We start from the raw sequence: 21,976 nt of genomic DNA, 5'->3' as shown, positions 1-21,976 counted from the left end.
TGTCCCTGATCGGGGGTAATACTTTGGAGGTGAGGTTTGCACCACTGAATATTTCTGAATGGTCAAGTGCTCACATTTTAAAATAAACTTTCTTACTTTGCATGTTAGCATTGAGTCAATGCTAGATGGTTTCAAGATTGAATCCTCCTCAGGTTGCATGCTTACTATTATTATTGTTGCTGTATAGTCTTCTGCATAACTACCATCTACCAGACTGGAGAGGAGCACCAAACACTTCCACTGCCATTTCCTTTTCTCATGTCAGCATACTAACCTTTTAGCTCCTTGAATAAAGTTCCAGAGACAAAGAGTTCTGTGTAGTTTGGATGGAAACGTGTCTATAAATGTGACCATGTATGGAGCTGGAGCCAGTAGGCGATAAACTTAGCTTAGCAAAAAAATGGAGGCAAGGGGGGAAAAACACTAGCCGTATCCATATTCAAAAATGTATTCTTTTTTTTCTTTTTTTTTTACATTTCTGTCATTTTTTTCTGAAATTATGTGAGACCTCACCCGTGCTTCTCCCCTGTGCTTCAGACCGTTAAGCTTAAGACCAAAAGATGTAATATGATAAAAATCGTAATAATATTTTGCTTTGTGATATCCTTTTCTACTAAAAAGATTTTTTTTATCTGGCCATTTGGCCATATCTGTGTGGTAACTTAAAACTTTGAGCAGAGTAAAATTTAAATTCTGCAGGTCCACAAGGACCTAAAGCTGATTTCATACCCTTGGGGACCCGTGTGTATTAACAAATCACCCTGCCACCACGAGCGTAGAGGATCATTTTTTACCTTTGTGAAAATGGAACACACATTTCAAACCAAGTGGACATACTGTACAATGTCATATAACTTGTGTCAAAGCTATTACATCCGTTCCTGAACTCTTGTGACAGCTGGACAGAGAGGAGCTTTTGGTTTCAAACTGTTTTCTTTTATGACTGACCAGAAACTGTTCAAAATTTGTGAAAGAAATGCAACCAAGGAAGAAACATCAATACACAAACACAGAATGTATATATAGTAAAAAAGTGTATGGGTGAGGTACAGTTTTGTTTTGTGTGCGACATACAGTACGATGTCAACAAAATAGCAGAACATTGTTGTTTGGATGCTGCCTGAGTGAAGGACAGTAAAAAAAAACTGCTGTGAATTTCATTAAACCTGGCTGAATCTAACCCTATCTGCCTCTGGGAGTTCTGCTGCTCATTTCAAGGCAGCTCTGAAATAACCTCACGCCAAAACATATCCAAACCAGACGAAAATGCTTGTTGAAGTGCTGTCTTCGCTTGCAGCGAGGAAGAATCCACAGAGACTGGGATTGTTTCGTGATCACTGCATTACCCTGTCATTGTTCAAGGGATTGGAAGTTTTATTAGAAGCAGGGAATGTTTGACTGGAGAGCTTAATGCTGCTTATGCCCTTACAGGCAGAACATACCTTTCTGCATTTGCTGTTCAGAGTCATGCTTTGTTGAAATATAATGATTTGATGCAGGATTTTTTAAAAGGAAAATGCTGAAATAATCAGTTGTTTTAACCATAATGAGAACTTACGATGTCCTCGATCCCGATTGCGTTCCAGCTTTGCATGATGGGTAGGAAGGAGATAAATATGGGGATGAGCCAGCAGCCGCTGAGCATGACTGCAACTCTCACTGGGGTCATCTTGTGTCTGTAGACCAGTGGCTGGCAGCAGATCGCGTAATACCTAGAATAACACACACTACTACTATTTAGTCAAGTGCACTGCTTTTGAAGTGTAAAAATGTATTCAAAGACAAATCCACTTGGTCTTTATTTGGCATCAATCTTACTTGTGCTTCTTTTTACACTACATTCTACTCTAGATTAGGAATGGGCAGCTGATTGTCCCAGCGCAGATAGCTAACACCCAACTGCGACTGTACCTGCTATTGTGGTCGGAAGTAGAGAAGGTAGTGTATTTCATTGAGCTTACTGTCCTGTGGGAAGACAGAGTTGAGGAGTCTAATGAGCGCAAGAGAGGTAGATATGCAGAGATGGCAGCAGAAGCTGAGCAGCAAGGGTGGAGCGCCCATGTGCCTCCGATGGAGGTGATTTGCCGTGGATTTGTGGCAAAATCCACCATTGCTCTCCTGTGTGAGCTGGGCATTCGCGGGAGAGAAAAGAGGGTCGCAGTACACAACATGTCCCTGGTATCAGAGCGAGCAAGTGATTGGCTGTGGCTAAAGAGGAAACACGCTCACTTGAAAACACCTGAAAATCCTAATGGTATGCCTACTGCTGTTAGGCTAGTTAGCTGGTGTCTTCTTGTTGGTTGTTAGTTGGTAGCTGACAGCTAGCCTGCTGATCGTTTTTTTAGTTGGACTGGGCTTATAAATGTGTTTTGCCTCGGATCTTGGCACAAGGGAAAAATGTTGATTGAAATGCAGTTTCATATCCCATTACTTCTTACCTGAAACCCCCGCCCCCTACTGTCAGGGTGGTGGAAATGCTGACATTTCACACTCACGCTCTACTGGGGGATGGGGTTATGTGAGCCTACTGCTGTTGGATAGGCTAGTTAGCTGGTGTCTTCTTGTTGGTTGCTAGTTGGTAGCTGATTGCTAGCCTGCTGCTAGGTTTTTCAGTTGGACTGGGCTTCTAAATGTGTTTTGCCTTGGATCTTGGCACAAGGGATTGTAACATCTTATTCTGTGTAACAATGAATTACGATATACATATAGACTTGGCTTGTTACTCACAAGTGGTTCTTAGTCTTTGCACAGGATTATGAAACTTCCTTACAAGTTTTTGTGTTTTAATGAGTGTAAATGGGGTTTTGATTAAACTCCCCACTCTGTTCCCCTCTCTTTGTCACACAAACCTGTCCAATGCAATGCAGCAGAGGTGTAGGATAGATGCCGTAGTCAACAAGACATCCAGAGACGTTCGCACCAAGCAGAAAATCTCTCCGTAATGCCATTCTCCAGTAGTGAGCTCAATTGCAGCGAAGGGCATCACGACCAGTGCCACTAGCAAGTCAGCAAATGCCAGCGACACAATGAAGTAGTTGGTCTTTTTCTTTCTGAGAGAAGAAATGTGGAGAGGAGTTACGAAACCAAAACTTTATTTAATATTTGATGAAACAATACAATCAAGACCTATTATTCATGTTCCCAAACGTTTCATCTATAGAACCAACTTCTCACTTGGATTGCAGAGTTTTTATTTATTTATTTTATAACTTGAATTTTGGGGTAGTTGTGAAATGTCACAGGTACAAAATACCTATCCAGGCAGAGAGGGTTTTTCAGGACAGGTTGTAATCTGAGTGCTCTGACATTTCATGGGTTTGTTCCGAAGTTCGTCTTTTATAAAATGCTGGGCCACATACATTCTCAAAAAACACCAAGCATTTATGTTGCACAGAAAAGATGCAAAAATAAAAATGTTGCAAGAATTAAAATTAATACTGTATTTGTATAATGTATTTATGGGCTATTTTAACACAGTACACCAGGGGTCCTTACCAAATCGGCCACCAGGTTCTTACTGGTGATATATTTACCGTGTTGGGGACACTTTAGGAAATTTTCCATTACAGAATATGCAGTCTTTGTGATAATGTGTATTTGGATTACAGTGCAGTTTGGTTGTTGTATATACAGCATATTTGGTGCTTTCTGATGCCAGAGAACAAAATAATGTTTTCAGCACAAATACTCCAGCAGCAGCTCTAACCTCTCTCTTCTGAAGCCACATCAATGTACAGTATGTAGACACATACAAGTTTGTTGTTTTTTTGTTTTTTGTTTTTCTGTATTCAACCCATCTAACTGAGCCCACTTGGAGTAGTTTGTGAGTTAGGTGACTGATCAGTGCACCTCAGCCATGGACATAGAGGGGATCAAACCAATAATCTCATGTCCTAAAGCTGTTTAGGACCTTTAGGACCTCTAGTTACACCACAATAGTGAAGATGAAGTTGTCAGTTATTCTTTTCCCTTTTTTTGTTATTTAAGATTCAGGAAGTTGTGTTCTGTTGTTTGCCGACTCTTTTCATTTAATTGATACACTGTAATAAATTTCAGGTTGATTTAACTTATACGCTTAAGTACAAAGGCTCCCTTAAATACACAAGTTAACTCGACTTTGAGAGATCCAGTTCCCATCGTAAAACTCATATTTTCAAGTTAGGTTGTCACATTAAATTTTCTATTCCTTTGAACTGGCATAAGTCCTTAAGTTGGAATACCAAGAACTCATTATGTTAACCCATTATGTCATAATGTTTGAGCTCATTATGTTAAGTTGATTTAAATGATACAAGCCAGGATGAGTTATTGAGCTGGTGCCTTTTACTCTGCCCCGCTGCTGTGCCCAGCACCGAAAAAGAGACAACAGGCTCACCGTAGGTGTCTGTCCTTGCAGAGCGCTACCATGACCAACAGATTGCCAAATACTGTCATGATAATGATGATAGAGAGAAAGATGCCGAGGACAATTGTCTCCGCTGAGTTTAAGAACTCCGGCTGCTCCTGTTGCTCTTGTCCTGTGTTAATTATGTCATCCAACAAACTGAAAGAAAACACACACAGACAGAAAGACCAAGAAAGACAGACACTGATCTTTATCAGCCAAAATTAACATGTTCTCATTTAGTGTGTTGTGGTCAGTTGGACTGATGAAATGTCCTCCTGTAATGTGTGAGCACTGTAGAGGTGCTAAGTGGGAGTTGCACACCACTTGGACACTCGCCATCAAATTAAACATTTAAACATTTATAAAAATGTAGGTTTGTCACGGTCATTTGATTTGCAGGATGAACTTCAGCCAATTCAAATACAACCCTGGAATAAACGTTAATCTCATACAATGTATGATTTGCTGAGGCTCAAATTAAATTCTGATTCAGAGCAGAGAGCAATGGTGCAAATGCATGGGTGTAACAAAACAGGCTCACTCAATAACTCAGTTTTAGACTTACTGTTGAGGTGATGCTGTGGCCATCACTAGTCATCTGCATTGAAGTCAGCTGAGGAGAGTCCTCATCACCCCATTCTATGGCCCTGCAAACACAAATACGCACACACACATCATGAGATAATCATACCACTCTTGATCCAAATCTGCATTTTTCTGAGAATAGTAACCAGCTTCTGTGTATAAACTGGATGGATTTCTTGTTCTTGCTTGTCCATCTTGTGGCAGCACTAAGGTGCCAAAAATGTGCTATTTGTTCCCCAAATAAGTAAGTTGATCCCAGCATTAAAATGTTTTTTTTGGGCATATAGTCTGCAACAGGCAGCAGCTGGGTCTGCCAGAATAAATCAGCATGCTAGTTTGTCTTTATAATGCAATGATCATACCATGCTTTGTTGACTACCACAAGGGAAATTCACCTTTCTTATTCCCTTGTAAGGGGAGGTCAAAGGTCAGATCTGGATCAATTTTAGCATGCTAAGGCCTGGAAGCCAAATGTTATTTTTGTGACTCTTTGGCTTCTAGCTCTCTGAGTTTTTGTCACACATTAAAGAGACAGACATCATTGTAATCAACAGGATCTATGCTTTCATATGACTCGTATGTGCATCAATCTTGAAGTGGTGAAGTTAGTAAAATCACTTGATCACATTCCAATACAATTGCTTGGGGTTTTATTTGCGTTGCAATGCCTGATAGAGGCTTTTAGATGAGTTTCTCTGGTGTATTATGTGTTCATAATGGTGCACGCTATAACGCGTTTAGACTGTAGCAACCGGATCTGATGTCCGCTCCCTGTACAGGGGGCTCCTGGGTCGATTACAATCGATCAGGAAATGACCAAACAGTTGGCACCTATTAATGTCTGTATCTGAACCTGATGCTTTGGTGTTGGCATGTTCCTATATAACTATAATTTGCTATCAAATGAATGAATGTGATAGAAAAAAACAATATTGCATCATGAAAATGCATGTAAGACATGCATGACAGTTACAGTATAAGCCTACAAGACATGATTTGTTTTCTGGTCCCCAAAGCAAACTTGTTTTTTTGGACATGTATATAGGAAATGAGTTGTGAAATTACTGTGGTGCTGAAAACTGAGCTGAAACAAAACAGACATGACAAGAAAAGTGTCCTATCAGAGGCGCCACATCTTTGAGGAGAACAGAAAGAGAACATGAGCCAGGTGAATTGCAACAGAGCCTCATTATATTTGGCTGAAGTGCAGGATGTGCATACCATCTGTACTTCCAAGAACCAGCACAGTTTTTCTGCTATCAGGTTTATAGCTATGTAAATAATATTAAATAAGACTTAGTTCGAAGACACACTGTTGGATATTCACTGGTCTTGGTAGCTCGTCTGCTCTGTCTGTGACATTAATCATTGGCTAAGCAGTAGGAAGTGGGATGACCTTAGTTTGCCTTTGTAAAATCCAACTGATACGTCTTTGATACAAGACAGGGGACAAAACAGGAAGAGAGAACAGAGGACTAGGGGAGCGTGACAGAGAGATGAGATGCTAAAAGAGTGCCTGAAGAGGTGAAGAATAGGAGGGTATCAAACAAACAAGACACAGAGTTTACACAATTTGTCTCATTTAAAAAGCACTTCTCAAATAAGACAGACTGTATGAGGTCGTGGCTGGTCAATTTTCACAGTTAAAAAAAAGAAAAGAATTTGTGGCATAACCCAATGTACGTTGGCTTCATGTTAATTAAGATGAATGTGAATTCAAGTTACACTTATTTCATGAATTTTAATTTTTAATTTGAGAATACACCCGACAAAATTTTTTTGTCTCACATATTTTATTAATTTTAGGCTTAAGTCCCTACTGTCTCAAGACCCCAACGACCCTTCTAGAAATAGATCTGATAAGCCCTATTCACACGGGACTCGTTTTATCAGAGGACCGCCAGTAATTTGTAATAATAGCTGAGGTCGTCTATGATCTTAATCCTGTGTGAATTGTCCACGTCTGTAATTTGTAAAGTAAAAATTACACCGAAATTACCTATCCTATTTCTCGTAAGACTTATAATACTACTCCAGCGCAAATCGGTATCTCTGTGATTTGGGGGTGCGTTTTTACTTTTTCTAGACTTTTGTTTGATTCACGGCCTTTTACGTTTCTTGTCACTTAAGACTTACGAAGGATGTGCTAAAAGGATGGGCTTCAAAGTTTTGACCCATTCACCCAAAAGTATATTTCTTATTATATATTAAAATTTGGAAAGTAAACTAAAACTGTGAAAAAGTGAAAATTGTCCTCTGACATGCAGTGGGGTGAGGCGGAAAGTAGCAGGGAAAATAGGGCTGTAGTCAGTCATGTGATTTCAGGGTTTAATATGTAAATCAGACTGAAGAGTCAGCTGAGAGTCAACATTAAAAGGCTCTTTTACAAAACAATAAGCTTAAGGGAAGCTACAGTAAATCACACAATATGTGAATCTATGTAGCATAATGTATCCTTTACTAAGGACAGCTACCAAAATTACTTAATTTATAAAGCACGCCAATACAAAGGTCCTTCAGAGACCAAACACCAATTGTCTCCTTCCTACCGTACTGGAACGAATGTTAAAACTGATCTGATTTATCACACCTAGTGGTAAATTCTGCACCTGTGGACTAACTCGCGTTGCTCACTGTTACCTACACTCTGTTGCTCTACTGTCCCTCTTAACCTGCTGATTTAGCACCCAAACTGAGGGGGTTGGTGGGACAGGTGGTGCGTATTATGTTATTTTTGTGTTACGTCTTTGCTACGGTTCTAAGAAGAAATATGTTATTCCGATGGGGGGTGTCGTAGCCCCTCACCTTTCGGCTCGCCCAGCTCAGAGTCTCATCGGGCTGAGACTGAACCACTGAACCACAGGCTGATTTCACACACCTCATGTTTAGTGAGGTGTTGTTAGTTTGCTATTCTAACCTGTCTCATTTTTCCACCTTTGTCACTGGCACTGAACCAGTTTGTGACAGTAGGAAAAATACCTTATGCAGCCTGCAACAGGGAGCAGCTGTGTCTGCCAAGTTAAATCAGCATGTTAGTTTGTCTTTGTAATGCAATAATAATACCACGCTTAAGTGACTACCAAAAAAAAAAAAAAAGAGAGAGAAATTGTCATGCCTTTGTCAGGGGATGTCAAAGGTCACTGTCTAGCTGCTTGGACAGCACCCTTATTCTCCCTGTTGGAGGACAATGTGTGTACACATGTAGCCCTTATTTTACCTGTTAACTAACACAAACATTTACATCAACAGCCTGAAGCCAGACAGTTTATTCAGTGTTTGCTAAATACCACTAAACACAAAGTATGACAAACAAAATACCTGATCGAATTACTTGAAAAACGATTACAACCCATTCTCTGGAGGCAACACTATCTGTTTTAAGAGGAATCTGTCCAGTACAAGTACTGGATCCGTAACGTAGCTTTTAATCCGACTCAAAGTGGTGGACTGACTTGTCTTCCTTAAAGCCATGCTAATAGGTACGCTAAAATAGATGCACACAGGATTTTAATCTGAATCAATCTGTGAGGCAGGGAATGACTGCTCATAAGTAGCTGGAGTCAAGCTCTTTATCATGATACATTAAACATCTGTTCATGAGGAACAGCAGTGAGCTTTCAAAGGTACAGCTGTAGATGTCTTATCAGCTTTAAGCACCTATTACCACATCAGCGCCTCTGCCTTTTATGGTGGCTATCTGGTCTTATCGTACTCGAGGGTCGGTGTCATATCCTGTCAACAACACTCATTTCATGAAGACACATTACCGTTCACAGTTCGTCAAGCTCTGCACTTCATTCATCTCTCTAAACCTCTGACCTGATACCCGTTGCTGTGGTGTTGACTATAACGTTATTGTTTAAATAAAATTTACCAGATTCTTTAAATAAGTAAGTGACTTCCTCTCATTGGCCACACTGATGCAAGTGTCACGGGGATAGTGGTGGCGCCATCTTGCAAGTTTGGAGCCCGAGTCAGACCAGCATTAGTCGATGACCTGCCCACATTTCCGCTAGACTCACCCATGTTTGGGTTGATAATGCTACGCTCTGCTCTACATCCATCCTACGGGACCAATTCATGGAGCAGTGTTCAATGGCACCTGTCAATTCCTGTTTTCATAGTGTAACGAAAACTAAACTTCTCAGTAAAATGGGTAATTGAACATACACCAGATTAGCCTAGCGCACATTCGCATCAGCTTGTCCGGGCTTCCTCTTGCTCGCTCATATACAATGCTCTCTATGGCACGGCAACTATTTTGCACAATCTTTTCTTAAAGGCTGAATTTAATAAGCTCTATCGAGCAAATAATTTGAAGTATACTGAGATCTTTCTGGGGCTCCATTTGCCATCAGCTCTGTACACAATACGCCCATTCAATGATTCTGTAAAAATTAGGAAACAAAAAAAAAACTGATTATAAACAGAATAAATATAATCAAATGCCAAGTTTCTGGGGAAATAACTCAGTTCAACAATGGGGCACAGATTGAACGATGTTCAGCACTGCATTCGCATTATAACATCAGTTTCAATGGTACACTGAGCAACTACTGATTACCGCATCTTTAATGATGTGTGGAGCAAACTGTAATCACCATTATCCTCTTGCTGTTTCTCACACAAAGACACTGAAATCATCCCTGGACAATAAAGCTAACACGACCCACCCTGCTACTTGTTGCTCACTCAGTTTCTCACATGTTGAACTATTAAAAAGGAAAATACATTTTAAATTTGTGAGGGAAAAAAATAGAGAAAGAAAGAGAGGGTGAGAAAAGAGCCATATTTCTGACTAGCGGCTGCGACTCGCTTGTGTGATGTGTGTCCAGGCGTGTTTTCACAGGTCAGTGTGTCAATTTCACATCTGGCTGACACAGAGCTCAACAGAACAGCATGAACTTTGGAGCACAGAGGGCAATTTCTCTCTATTTTTTATTTACTATACACATTCGCTTAATTTTGTAACTTTTTTTTATTGTATACATTTTTTCTGACTTTGGTGTTTTTTTTTTATTAAGATCAAAGCAGTAAAAGAGAGAATGAGAGTTACAGCTCATTCGCAAAACACCTTTTAATGGCAGCTGATGAAGCTGATTGAACGAAATTAAATCTGCTAGGCTAAATTTGGTGCTTTGAGATACAGTCTAATACCAGTGCTAACATGCTAACAGTAACAATGCTAACATGCTGATATATTTCAGTGTGAACCAAAGTAATGCTCAGAGAAGCAGAAAACAGTGTCACCTGAGAGCCACGATGCTAGCATGACTAAAAACATAGGGGGACGTAGAGCGTTTTTCATGCAGCATTGCCTATTAATAAAATTTAATTTAACTATCCAAAGGTCTGTTAGAATATATAATATCAGTTACTTCTTTTAAAATAAACACCACATACTGTAACTGGATTTATTATATAACAAAAGGCACAAAAAAACATGCGTTTACGTTTTTTGTCATAACATACGTTTAAAATATAATATTTCATAGATACATGTACAGATGCAGACTGAGGTTGACTGATAAACAAAAACAAACCGGCAGACACATGATGTAGGAGGACTGACTCATCTCATGAAGTGAGCTGTAATTAGAAGATGCTCACTCACCATCTGGGTGTCCTCCTCATCTACCGAGCCGCCAACCTACTGCACCTCTGAAAACCTAACTGCACCTGATGAACATGAAGTTAAAAGTCTCTGTCAGAGGCTTAGCTGAAACGTTCTTGTAATTCTTCATATTAGTATAAGTGGCAGTGGTGGCTAATTCAAACACATCAATGCGTGTCTGAAAATGTACACCTTATACAAAAACAGGAAGGAGAGGGAGGAGATGGACAACATAAATGTAGACTCCCTTCCTCATACATTAAGAATGACATTTGTGAGTGGACCATATTACATCCGGTATATTAGCCTTCAGCGTTCAAATTTTTAAGAAGACACAATAGACTGCCAGCATTAACCTACTAAACTAGCCTATCTTCCATCATGTTTGGCTCACTAACCCTGTTGGTAGTATCTTTCTGTAAAATATGAGAAAAATGTTAAATGGAATTAATGGTACACACACACACGCAGACACACACACACACACACACACACACACACACACACACACACATTGTTGTATAGCCATCTTTGTGAGGACACTCATTGACATAATAATGCATTCCCTAGCCCCTTAGCCTAACCATCTGAACTAAATGCCTAATCCTAACCCTAACCATAACCATAACCCAATTGTAAACTTTACCCTAAAACAGAGTTTTAACTGTCAAAACATGCATGAAGTGGTATAAAACTTTAACTGGTTCTCGAAATGACAGATGTACAAGTACACACACACACACACACACACACACACACACACACACACACACACACATATATATGTGTTCCAACATGTGTACAGAAATCCAAAACAAGAATATTTTGCAGTGTGCTGCTTCCTGTCAACCTGAGCAGGCGTTATTTGTTTATTTTGGGTGTTTTTACACCTTTTTCTTCCAAACAAAAAAATAATAATCATAATATTAATTATAATAAATATAAGTAATCATAAATCATATTAACTTCATGGAAGGATGCTGTGTTGTTACCATTGTATTCCTGATAATGCGGTAAAAGCGGCTAATTTAATGCTCCTTAACTCTCACTTGTTTGTTTGTCAGGTGGGAAGTAAATACTTCTCACATAATCTCACACCTCGGATTGTGAGCGGGCTGAACCGTGTGCGTGTGTTTGTTCATATGCACATTTGTTTGTTAGTACATGGAAGAGGAGTCTCTGGTACTGTTGCCAAGGAGACGTATCCTGCTCTCCAGTCGATCCTTCTGTAATTTTAAATGTTTGTTTAAGAGACAGTATTTCTTACTCAAACTACCGGGCCATGCTCTCGTCTGAAGTAGCACTGTAAGGCGTGTGCTGTCTGGGAAGCAGTCTGGGTGACAATTTATACCTTTTTTGTTATTAAAAAAGAGAAAGAAAACCAGCATTGTCATTAATGAACCATGGTTTATGATGGTAATCATGTAGTTGAAAGTGAATCAACCCCACATAACCCCCACACTCTTTTTACCTGTTTAAATCAATCCTCCATGAACCGTCTCCAAACTGTCCAAAATGCAGCCGCTCGTCTTTTAACCAGAAGTAACAAGAGATCTCATATCACCCCCCATTTTATCTTGTACTGGCCGCTGCCCATCAAATTTATTTAGACAGGCTTTTGGCTGAATAACTGTTCTAACCTAATTTTTTATTGACCCTTCTATTGTTTTGTCAACTGATTGTTCGTTGCCTTAATGTTTTTTTTAATTGCCTGTTTTACTTCTATTTATCTGTCCCATCACATGTGGTGTTTGTCAAGATTCCATTTTAGGGTAATTACTTCAAAAAGATGTCTTACCATCGCTATGCAGATGACACTCTGCTATACTTAGAACCAACAACCAATGGCACACTTAGGGCAAACAACGATCTGTTCAAGGACCTGAAATATTAATGTCAATACACTTTCTCCAGTCAAATGACAGTTATACTGAAGTGGTCTTAGTTGGAGCCTCCAACTCTATTGGGGGTAATCTCTTAAGACTTGTAGGCCCTAACCTTTAAGGAGATGCATGAAATCTTTGAGGCAGCTTTAAAGTTTGACAAACAAATTAACTCTGAGTTTGTTGATGTCTGTAAGATGGGAAAAACAAACTTCTACAACAACTGTTCTTCCTATTGAATGACTTAGAGATTGTCCCTAATGCCCTAATTTCCTCTTGGATTTATTACTCTAATGCTATGTTTTTGGGAACTTGCCAATCGACCTTGTCTTGCTTTCAGCTGGTTCATAATGCTGCTGTTGGGCTATTAACTGGTACCGGGAACAGAGAGCACGCCTCTACTGGCATCGCTGCATGGGCTACCAGTCAAGTACAGGATTGAGTTTAAGTTCTATTTGTTTTTTAAAGCTTTAGATGGTCTGGCATCTTACTGAGCACTTCTGCTCCTCTCAGATCCCAAAAGAGTTGTTCCTGGCTGTCCTGCAATTGCAGCTAAGCAGAATGGGCTATTGATACGAGCCACCCCAAAGCTTTGGGACAGTTTATCATTTTCAATTAAGTGTTCCCCCCTCTGCAGACACTTTTAAAGCTAAACTCGAGGCCCACTCAAGTGTCCTTAAAGTATAATGTTTCATTTTGACTCTTCTCCCACACACATGTACGGGATATATTTTTATGTAATATCTACTACTTTTTACTATTTTTATTCATGATCTTAACTGCTTTGATAAACAAAAGCAGATGAATCACACAAGAGTGAGTACAATATTATAGTATGTGTTAGCATCAGCAGGAAACAGGGGAATTGGAAAAGTGTAAAGTTTAAGCCAGAGCCAATTGGTTTGGCAATGAAAACTATGAAACAACCTCCCACCAGAAGCAGCCAGCTCAACAACACACACTTGTTGAGCTACTCCAGCAGAAGCATGTAACAAGGCAAAACTACACATTAAATGCTTAAAGCGGTGGTGGCAAAAGCGCTGACAGAATTTCACTAAAACTCTTTGTAGGAAAACCTTTCTAATCTATGATTTTTCCTAATCTTACTTTATGCAGATGACGCTCTTTTCCCCATCAGCCAAGATCGTTAAGGTTGTTCATGCTAGCATACAAATGCTGGTGGCAATTTACACTTAAATGCGAACACAAAATCCTACACACTAAACCTTTAGCGTTAGCCACAGTGATCTGATATAGACCTCCAGAACCCCCATCTTCCTCAATTAAGTCGCAGGATTCACACACCGACAGCCTCTTAACAAACTGTAATGTAGGATTACCAGAGGCAAGTGGAGGTTAAAGATAGTTAAAGGTTAGCAATGCCCTGCCAACTGAAGGCATGAGAGCCCAAACTGATCAGCTTCCGGTAAAACAGCCAAGACATTGTTCGACCCAAAGACCTGGCAATCCCAGGATTTAATCGCCTCGGCTCGGCTTTGATGTGAACAGGAATTGTGCGTCTACCCAGGTTTTTTGCTCTGATGTTGATATATCTGCCTGTTACATTCTGATTTTGGCACTCGACGGCTTGTCAGACTGTATCATAGAAGCTCCAGCTCCAAACAGAGAAAGTTTTGGTCCCCTGTATACCGATCTCTGAAGGGAGGTTTTGGTTAATTTTTTTTCAAACAAATCAAACGTGTTGTTACGCGATCGTTAATGGAAGCGCATAGGTGAATTAGTCCTACGTCATTTTCGGGAAATTGCACCAATCGGGAAGTGCACGTATGATATGGCACACTTTTTTTAACAATCACATTAGGAGATACTGGGATATTGGGCTCTGTGCAGGACTCAGTGATTTATTCTAATATTAGCAGCGGGGGTCCGACCGGTCCATTCTTCAGGTTATCAACAAACTGAAAGTGTTAAAAAAATACACCATGCTGCCCATTGTTTACCTGCTGCACTGACAAATGAGAGGAAGGAAAAAACAGACACACAACTCTCACAGCGAGAGGTCAGTCCCAGGACTTCTGGCGATGTGAAAGTGCACCAAAGGCAGGGCGACCTGGGATTTTTGATATGAAAGGGGTAATAGGAACTCAAAGTTACTCGATGAAACAAAGATGGCAGAGCATAGCACTGCCAGGGGAGAAAGAGTTGGACTACCCATGCTGCTGACAGGGTATCAACTCATAATCCTAAATCTAGGTGTAATTTTAAGTATTTTGGACTTTAGAAACATCGCGTTTAGACTGCGTCAAACCAAATGCATGCTTTTTTTCTTTGACTCAAACTCAGCCCAGTAGTTGTGATGTGATGACTAAATCTAATGTAAATCCAAATCTAAACATACTAAACCAGTCTGGTCAGCAAGTTGTGTAAGAAGCTGCTGAATAACCAGCTGGTGACAGGACACACATTTATTTCATCCAAAACAAAGCAAATCAAGCTTGGCTGAAGACAGAACAACTCTGTATAACACATCATTGTACTTATCAACAAATAAAACTAGCATCTCAATAAATGTCAGAAAACTACCACTTGAGATTTGTTATTTCATGTCATTTTATCAAATGGAGGATGTTGTATTCTCTATGTAAACTCTGAAGACTCATTACACAGACAGGAATGGGAATGTTAATGCAGATAAAAAGCACTCCATGACTCAATGTGAAAGGCTTTACAATTGAGCAAAAACTTAATATACGTACTAAATATTCAACAAACAGTCAAATTGTTCTTAATTTTCTCTTCAGCTGAAGAGGAGCTCCTTGTTCCATGTGCTTGCAGATATGCACTAAATCACACGCTAGAAAGCTGCATGCATGACTGGAGCGAGATGTAACTCTGAGTGAGTGGAGCATATAGTGTGTTGCGGATAAAGCTGCGTGGGTGAGGCTAATGGGTTGTGAGCGGGTAATTGAGCGTAGTCGTCACAATAAGGGTGCCAGCTTGCAGGATGAAAGGGGCGAAATAGACTAAAGAATAAAGTGAGCGACACACAAGCATGTGCGCACACACAGCCATGTGTAGACAAATGCGAAAGAAAGGCGGACGTACATGCATGTGCACAGGGGCCATCACCCACTGTGTGCCTCCCCATGGATTTACAGTAGCTGGAACTTTTCCACTGCCTCACAGCAGATAGTCTGCCAGGAAATCATGCTTATCATCATGCACCAAAACGTCTAGTTTAGACCCTCTATTATTCATTCACATCTGTATAATGTTTTACTAGCCGCTTTACATGGCCTTCCTTTCAATGTGAATAAGTCAATATATTCAAACAGTACTCCTATCTGTTCGTCCACATAAGTTCTTGTTAAATAATATTTAACCAAAAACTGCTATCAACAAGGTTTTCTTTTTTTTTCCAGTACCAGGAAGCGGACGCAAGAGTACCAAATTGTTTGACTAACTTCACGTCATTGCACAAAATAAATGGTATTATTCAGCCAAGCCAAAAACAGACCAGAAAACTCTTCTTTGTTCCAGTAAAGAAACCTTACCCTTCTCTTCATTCCTGTACTCCTCTATTAAGTAAACATATCTTCAATAATGATTCAGGAATTTCCAACATGAGTGTGATATTTAATTCTGACTGCTATACACAGTGCACTCACTTCAAAATGGCCTAATAGTTTAAGGCAAGACATTTTTATTTGTATAGCGCATTAAGAGCCAGTACAACGTGTTTACATTACACATAACAGGCATTATGACAAGCTATCATAAGTAAGTCACACAAGGCAACAAATGCAAGGCTAAATACGAGGTTTCACAGCTGATTATCTGTTTTTGAGGCTCTGCGGCTGATAACATAAGCACATGAGGATGTAGATTTCTATGGATTCGTGTATGCGTTCACACTTTCATGCGCGTGATAAGATAATCCTTTAATTTATCCAGCAGCGTGATGCCCAAGTGCCGTCATATTACTCATATCATACACCAAATAAATCAAATTTAAAAATCTACTCGGCTTTGTTTGCCGTGTAAATAAAGGAAATTGGTTCTCTACATCGAATCCATCAAAGCTAGCACACACCATGCAAGTGAGTGCTTGCTCAAGGCACCTAAGACACAGACATAGTAGGGATCCAACCAGTGACTCCACAGACCCAACTCTAACCACTAGGGATGTGCTAGCCGGTACAGGGAGTTTGGGATCGGTGCTGATCTGGGCATTTTTAAAATGATCGGATCGTACTGGTATCAACCTTCAGACAAGCTGAGTTCAAGGCTGCAACGACACAACAACACACTGAACTCTGCACTACTGTCTCCTCAAAAAAAAAAAAAAAAAAAAAAAAACATTCACTAATTAGAACTCGGAGATGAATGGGTATCCTACGTTTTTAAGATCTTGTTTCTGGATGCAGCATCGATAAAAACTTTTTTTTTTTTAACTTCATATTAAGGTCAGCTTGTGAAGCCTATGGGGTTCCATGGGGATTGGCTTTGAATGACCATTACATTTTTGACTGGATATGGAGTTTGCCTAAACAAATGGTGTCATATATCTACGACAAATTGAACTCCCAGAAATATGTACCCACATCTGGAATGAAGGCCTGGGATAGAAATATGGATTGGACTGGAAAACAATTTAGCATAATTATTTTAGAGTTTCAAAAAACCCAAACCATCGATTTTGTCACAGAGTATATTTAACACCAAAAACTAGACACGTAATGGGACTGACTCCTGACCCACATTGTTCGTTCTGGCCTTGTTGAACTGTTGACTCCTTTGCACATCTTGTTTGTGAATGTCCGGGGGTTGCTGAATTCTGGGAGGAGGTGAAACTATATTGGTGCTGACAGGGGTGCAGTTTCCAATGGATCCTGCAGTACATCTTTTAAATGATGACTCTCAGCTGTCTCTTACTGAAAAAACATGTAAAATCTGGTTGGCTGGCTTAACTGCAGCCAAAAAGTTTATAGGCCAACGATGGAGACCCCCCTCATGACACTTCCAGGAATCACTGGTTTCGGAGCTTTCTGGACATTTCGCATTTTTGAAACTGTCTGTTCAAAACTATCCTAGCACTAACTTTAGGCAAACTGGAGTACGTTAAAATTCTGTGTCAATTAAGATTCCTGAAAAGCTGCTGTAACCCATTTTTCAAAGCCAAATGTGACTGTTATTTGTGTAAACATCTATGGTTAGAAAAACAGAAACGTTCAATCAATCCGCAATTCTGACAATGCTGGCTTAGTAGACAAAAAGAGTACACCATTTATATCATTAGATCAGGTTTAATGGCCCTAACTCTAATGCAGACAGTAATATATGTTACGTAAAAGCATGGAACTAGTGACTGAATCAACTGATACAAAAGCAGACATGTGCCTCTCAAAAAAAAAAAAAAAATGAAACACAAATCAAATACGAAAGACTATTGTTGTTTTTTAACATTAAAAGAACTGAAGAACAAATGTGTTTCCTCTCAGCTCCTCTCAGAGTACCAGTTGCATTCAGTGAAGTGCTTGTTCAGGTGCAGAAATAGCACAAAAGGTGGAGTCACTCAGTAGGTGAATACGGAACTGATCTCTGTCAGTGGAAACAATATTTTCATGTTGAATAAAAATTAACAACTGTAAATGAGCTGTGGCGACGGGCTGAGTTGTAAAAGCTTTTCCAATGCAAATAAACAACCTATATCTATACTGACACTACGGTTTTGAACCGACTACTGCGTGCATGTGGGTAGCTTATCTCTGTCAATAACCAAGACGCGTAACGTATAGACGGATATGGGTGAGGTGACACTGATAATGAATAAGTCCTGGTTGCCGCTGGGAATCGGGCTAATGAGTTGGCGTCGGTTCAGAGGGCCTAAATTTAGCCAGAAGGCGGCGGCTCTCTCCTCAATGTCTGCAGGGAGTGGCTAATAAGGACAGCACAGTAGGCCATGGCAGGGACAAGATATTAACTGTTGCTGATCCTCCGAATCAGTTTTTCTGTAACAAATACGCTGTCTAACCAGAGGCAGGCTAATCGAGTACACTCTCTCAACACCAGCTCGTTTAACCTGATTGGTTCGCAGATACTCTGGGACCTGGTCATGGCTGTCAGCGGCCTCCAGGCTACCGTCCAGCACTGGATTTGTGCCTTCATTTTCCTTGGATGAGCCACGCGTGAATACATTCTCATGAGATAATCAACCAGATTCAAAGTTTGATCAGACGAATTGTATAGAAATCGTATAGGAAGATCCGTGCGGTTTGTTTCCACACATTTTTTTTTTGTTTGTTTTGCTTGTTTAATCTCTTTTCCAGATTCTGCCAGAGGTTACACAATGAGGACCCTTTCTTTCTGGGAAAACAGGATGGAAGAGAGGAAGAGAGGATGACGAGGATCTAGTGGTTCTTATTTCCAGTGTTGAATTGGAATCCGTGATGTGTCTTTAAGGATTACATACTGGAGTCTCCATGTGAAATGTTTGAACATGTGAACATGCCAAAAGATGTTGGCAAGCTAATGCCGGTTTGTTCTCCAAAGGAAAGTAGTCACATCAAGGGAAAGTAACGAAGATGATTTAAACAATGGCTGATGCTGCTTCAGCTGTGGATCAAAGTTCTGCATCCTGTGCGATAGGTTATCTGATATCTTTGCGCTGGCAATCAAGCCGAACGGAAGGAGTGGGCTTGGGGTTGGAGTATACTATTATACCATTAAAGAATTGGACATATTTCATGTGAGATCAATAAATAAAATCCAAATCCAGTGTCCACTGGTCTCACGAAATACCCCAGAATGATTAACTACAATTCAATTAACATGATAAGACTGTAGCAAACTAGGAAAAAGGTGACCAAGGCACTCTGGTGGTCCAAAGTTTAAAAAGCCTTTATTAAAAGTGGCTAATACATTGTAAAAATCAAGATAACCCTACGCGTTACGGGACTTATCCTTCATCAGGGGGACAACTGTTGTTTTCACAATGTATTAGCCTCTTTTAATAAAGGCTTTTTAAACTTTGGACCACAAGAGTGCCTTGGTCACCTTTTTCTTAGTTTGCCATGATTGATCATCCCTACACCAAAGAGCACCTCGAAGGTTTTTTCATTTATCTAAAAAAAAAAAAAAAAGCACTCCATTTTTCATTTTTTTCCACAAATAACATGATACGGTTTTCCCACATTAAAAACACATTTTTACATACACAGCACTTGGTAAAACGTAAGGTCTCCTGATGTAAAGAATAAAAAAAGAGAAGCGAGTGATGAAACAGAGGAGGTTCTATTTAAGTAAAACAGTATCGTGACATGTCGACAAAGTTCAAATGTTCCGTATAATGCTGTCAATTCTTCTAACAAGAAATTAATTTACATTCAGTTAAATTAATAATATTACACACAACTGGTGTGCAGCTCACTTGAGGATAACTTTTACACGGTTTCGGTCGTCCTCTCATAAACTGCGGGCAGAAGCGGGACGGTGGAGTCGCACGCCACAGGAACAGTGAGTGCGTCTCTGTGGTGCTGCCATACAAGATGAAAAGCATGTCCCGGTGTGCCCTCGCACAAAGGATATCCGTGAAAAATATGGACATGATTCAGCTGAACTAAACTCTCTCTGATTATGTAGCAGGCTTGTCTTGCATTGTTGGAGAACTGGCAAGATCCCAAAGAATGACCAGTGGGAATTTTTTGGATGTGTAAGATTTTTGTTATTATTAGTTTCTTTCATTATTTTAACATTGGGTCTCTGGATTTACTGTGTATAACATTTCTTGTTTGGACCCAAAAAATGTCATCAGTTTGTGTCAGTAAAGATAACTAACTAACTAGTTTGGCAGGAAAAAGTGAATTTCTGGATGAAAGTCCACATTTCAGACGGTTCTTTGTGTTGGCACAGAATGTTGGGATGGGATATAAATCATGTTTAACTATCTAATCTGGATGGAATACTTGGATGGGAAATGATCATTGTTGTCACTACATTACATTAGCAGGTTGTCCATGTTTGAAACAAATCATTTTCTGCACTGGTCCCTTGACACTTACCCTTACATGTTATAATATATATTATGTGACAGTCGACACACTGACAGAGATGTTGTTATGAATTCACAGCTCTTTTTAAAGACATCCTGCCTCTCTTTAACGCGTCTCCTTATCTCTTTCTCATACAGCGCACACACTCGCTCTGTGTAAACAACACAATCCACAGTGCATCAAAGCAGTGATCATGCTGAATTGTAACAATTACCTCCAGTGCCATTACATTGTTTGTGCTCAATTAAAAGCTTAATCAGCTGTACAGCGGCCAGCACCAACGACCTGATCCGACCTGACCCGGAGATGTACATCTGCTTTATCAGTTGACGGCGTGCGCTGATACTGTATCAAGCATGTGTGTGTGTGTGTGTGTGTGTGCGGTTCATGTTTCTAATAAACATCCCTATGATATAGGAACAATGATGGGGAAATTGCAACACGTCTGCCATGAAATGTCAGCGATCGGTTCACCTTGTTCGGGGTAATTGAACAACAGCAGACCTTTTCATGCTTCCTGACAGGCTGGAAGTACTTTTTAACGTGATTTGGAGGAAATTGATTTGAAACTATTGGCAATCTTTTCATGGACGTCTCAGGAGGAAAATAATAATAAAAAAACAACAGTTCACTCTCCTTATACTGTCCCCTCACAAGTGCCTTTTTAAAAAAAAAAAAAAAAAATGTCTACTGTATGTTTACCCATCCAAACACACAGGCTAACACACCTCCAACTCAAATGGTATCAGCCATGTCATAAAACAAGCCATCCCACCGTGTTGAGCCAAAGGAAGTTCAGCTAGAGGTCAAGCACTTACACAGGGGACAAGTGTTAGTTCCAAGTTTTCTATCTGTGGCCCCGTGCATCAATTAAATAAAAAAAAAAAAAGAAAGAGCCCAAAAAGTGACGTGACAAATGATCCGTCAACAGATTATCATTTATCTTTAATAAGCGAATCCACATGCTAATAGAATAGTGTCCTCTTAAAGGGACGACACATATAAAACATCACAATAACAATTCACAACACGTCATTGCAAATAGAGGCGATAAGGCAAACGTGGACACGAGTAAAGTAGTGACTCTTCATATTAAAAATTATAAAAATAAAAAAAAGCCTCACTTTCAGGAAATCCTTTATTTTTCTGCTTTAAATTTGACTTTAATTGTCATCTCGCCTGCGGATGGCTACAGTAGGCGCGCAATAAAAACTCCTCAACAGCGTGCAAATTGTGACCGTTTTGCTTTATAGACGTTTCTTCTTGCCCCCTGGCAAACTTTAATAAAAGTCTTCACTCACCTGTGTCGGGCTCCCTGCCTCCGTCCCTCTGACACAGGCGGCTCAGAGCAGAAAGACTCCACTGAGGAAAATAGAAAACGAACTCCCCGCGTGTCCGGTGAGGCTGATCTGCACTAGCTGGGGATGAGTGACACCCACGGGTGACAGTCCGCCTCGTGCGGAGAGAGAGAGAGAGAGAGAGAGAGAGAGAGAGA

The 21,976-nt window shown here is 40.0% G+C and overlaps 1 protein-coding gene across 2 annotated transcripts in view; it reads right to left on the bottom strand.

Moving 5' to 3' along the window:
* The window catches only part of si:dkey-247m21.3 (5-hydroxytryptamine receptor 4), a 47,531-nt gene extending 25,610 nt beyond the window's left edge, over nucleotides 1-21,921 (bottom strand). For both annotated transcript variants that reach the window (XM_047569000.1, XM_047569001.1), the window contains exons 1-5: nucleotides 21,783-21,921; nucleotides 4,953-5,034; nucleotides 4,376-4,543; nucleotides 2,850-3,050; nucleotides 1,559-1,712 (exon numbers count right to left, since the gene is read on the bottom strand). In XM_047569000.1, coding sequence (XP_047424956.1) covers nucleotides 1,559-1,712; nucleotides 2,850-3,050; nucleotides 4,376-4,543; nucleotides 4,953-4,975 — 546 coding nt within the window. In that variant the 5' untranslated portion in view covers nucleotides 4,976-5,034; nucleotides 21,783-21,921. The remainder of the gene's footprint in view (nucleotides 1-1,558; nucleotides 1,713-2,849; nucleotides 3,051-4,375; nucleotides 4,544-4,952; nucleotides 5,035-21,782) is intronic.
* Between the last annotated feature and the right edge of the window lie 55 nt (nucleotides 21,922-21,976).

This window comes from Mugil cephalus, chromosome 19 (genome assembly GCF_022458985.1).
Source record: "Mugil cephalus isolate CIBA_MC_2020 chromosome 19, CIBA_Mcephalus_1.1, whole genome shotgun sequence".
Taxonomy (NCBI): Eukaryota; Metazoa; Chordata; class Actinopteri; order Mugiliformes; family Mugilidae; genus Mugil; species Mugil cephalus.
The sequence above is the reverse complement of the archived record's forward strand: the minus strand, read 5'-3'. Positions and strand labels throughout refer to the sequence as shown.